Source organism: Haliaeetus leucocephalus, unplaced genomic scaffold (genome assembly GCF_000737465.1).
Source record: "Haliaeetus leucocephalus isolate CR32 unplaced genomic scaffold, Haliaeetus_leucocephalus-4.0 Scaffold384, whole genome shotgun sequence".
NCBI classification, from domain to species: domain Eukaryota; kingdom Metazoa; phylum Chordata; class Aves; order Accipitriformes; family Accipitridae; genus Haliaeetus; species Haliaeetus leucocephalus.
This window is the reverse complement of record NW_010972820.1, coordinates 7,936,841-7,938,383: the sequence shown is the minus strand read 5'-3', so window position 1 is coordinate 7,938,383 and position 1,543 is coordinate 7,936,841. Positions and strand designations below refer to the sequence as shown.

The 1,543-nt window shown below is 61.4% G+C and overlaps 1 protein-coding gene across 1 annotated transcript in view; it reads left to right on the top strand.

Annotated features, from left to right (window-relative positions):
• The first annotated feature begins 309 nt into the window (after positions 1-309).
• OSTM1 (osteopetrosis associated transmembrane protein 1) overlaps positions 310-1,543 on the top strand; it is a 10,536-nt gene continuing 9,302 nt past the window's right edge. Inside the window, exons 1-2 of the mRNA XM_010573450.1 lie at positions 310-496; positions 1,386-1,513. Of these exons, the coding sequence (XP_010571752.1) occupies positions 310-496; positions 1,386-1,513 (315 nt within the window). The remainder of the gene's footprint in view (positions 497-1,385; positions 1,514-1,543) is intronic.

Here is a 1,543-nt window from a genome sequence, read left to right as displayed (position 1 = left end):
GGGCGGGAGACCCCCGGTGAGGAGGGCGAGCGGCTGCTCGTGGCGGGGGGGTCTTGCCATCGCTCCCCGGGGATGCGGGTGCTGTCGGGGCCGTGTGGGACGCGCCGAGGGCCCTTTTCCAGCCCCCCCCCCCCCGCCGCCCCTCGGCGGGGCGATGCGCGGGAGTGCTGCTGCCCTCTCCTGGGGGGAGGCGGGATCCTGCCCGCCGGCCCGCTGCCCCAAAGTTTCTCGGGGTTTAGGCTGCACCCCTGCTAGTGAACTGAGCAAAGGGGGGGGGGGGGCCCCTCGGCCCAGGAGCCACCCAGCCACATGCGTCCTGCTGAGCAGCTTCGGGGTTCCAAGCGTGGTGGCAAGTCCCCAAACGAGCAGGCGCGGTGCAGGGGGAGTATTGCTGCGCCTCGGCCAAAATGTCGGTGGGGCCTGCCTGGAGAGTGGGCAGGGGGCTCAGGGAAGGTCCGGCACCCAAATCGGGGCCCTCACCCCGATCAATCTGCAAGTACAGGCAATCTGGCACGTTTTTTCTCTGTGTCATACTCGTGACATGGTTTCCATTTGTTTTCATTCATTGCTTTGAAAGCCATTTCTTCGGAGCTGAGGTATTCAACCCACTCAGAGAAGTCAGGCGCTCTCCGTTGGGCACTCTTTGCCTGCCTGATGGCATCTTTCTCATCGCCTTTGCTGTCGTGTTTTCACCTGACAGCACAAATCCACCCTGGACATTTCCATGCTGTGACTTCTACTGCACGACCGGCACAAGCTAAGGCCAGGGGGGCAAGGTGACACGGGACCGGCCGAGCTGGGTACGGCTGGGTGCAGGGGAGCCGGTTCAAGCAGCGCCGAACTCCTGGCAGCTGCCGCAACCGTCACACCACTGTCAGCCAGCGCTGCCTCCCATCACCGGTGCCACGTTTCCAATAGTGGATCTGCCACAAGAAACAGATGGGTCCATTCCTGCTCAGCTTTGTTACTCCCGAAGGCACCATGGTATGGAGTTGCAGGGCTCTGCTCTGCCTCTCTGTTGTGTGTCTGACCAGAGCGCTAAGAAACCCAGATTTGGCCAAAAGCCCGTCAAAATGGCTGGAAAGGGCGTTAGTTAGATGCGACAGGCACGGGGTCAAGGTTCTGCCCGGCAGAGGAGTTATTAGGTAGCCCGGCACTGCAGCCCCCGGTGAGAGAGCTGCCTCCTGCTCTGGGAAGAGTTTTCCTTTGGTGACCGTGGTTTTATTGAGAAGTGGCCGTGGGGAAGTTTGGGGCCAGGTACCAACAAAGGCGTCGGGCTTGAGGCAAAACGTAGTTTGTCTGCGGAAAGATGCGGTTTGCTCCTCCCCCGTCAACTTTTCCTCGGGTCTGGGGATTTTTTTCCCTAACTGTTGCCGTATTTTCAGCACGTTTCGCAGTCACTCCCCGCACGACGGCTACTTTCAAGCCCCCTTTTTCGGACGAGAAGAGCGTTGCTACCCGCCCGAAAGAGATGGCACCGAAACCGCACCCCCCAGGCAGCACCATGTGGCAGGTACACCCCCCCCCGGGCACTGCAGCCCCC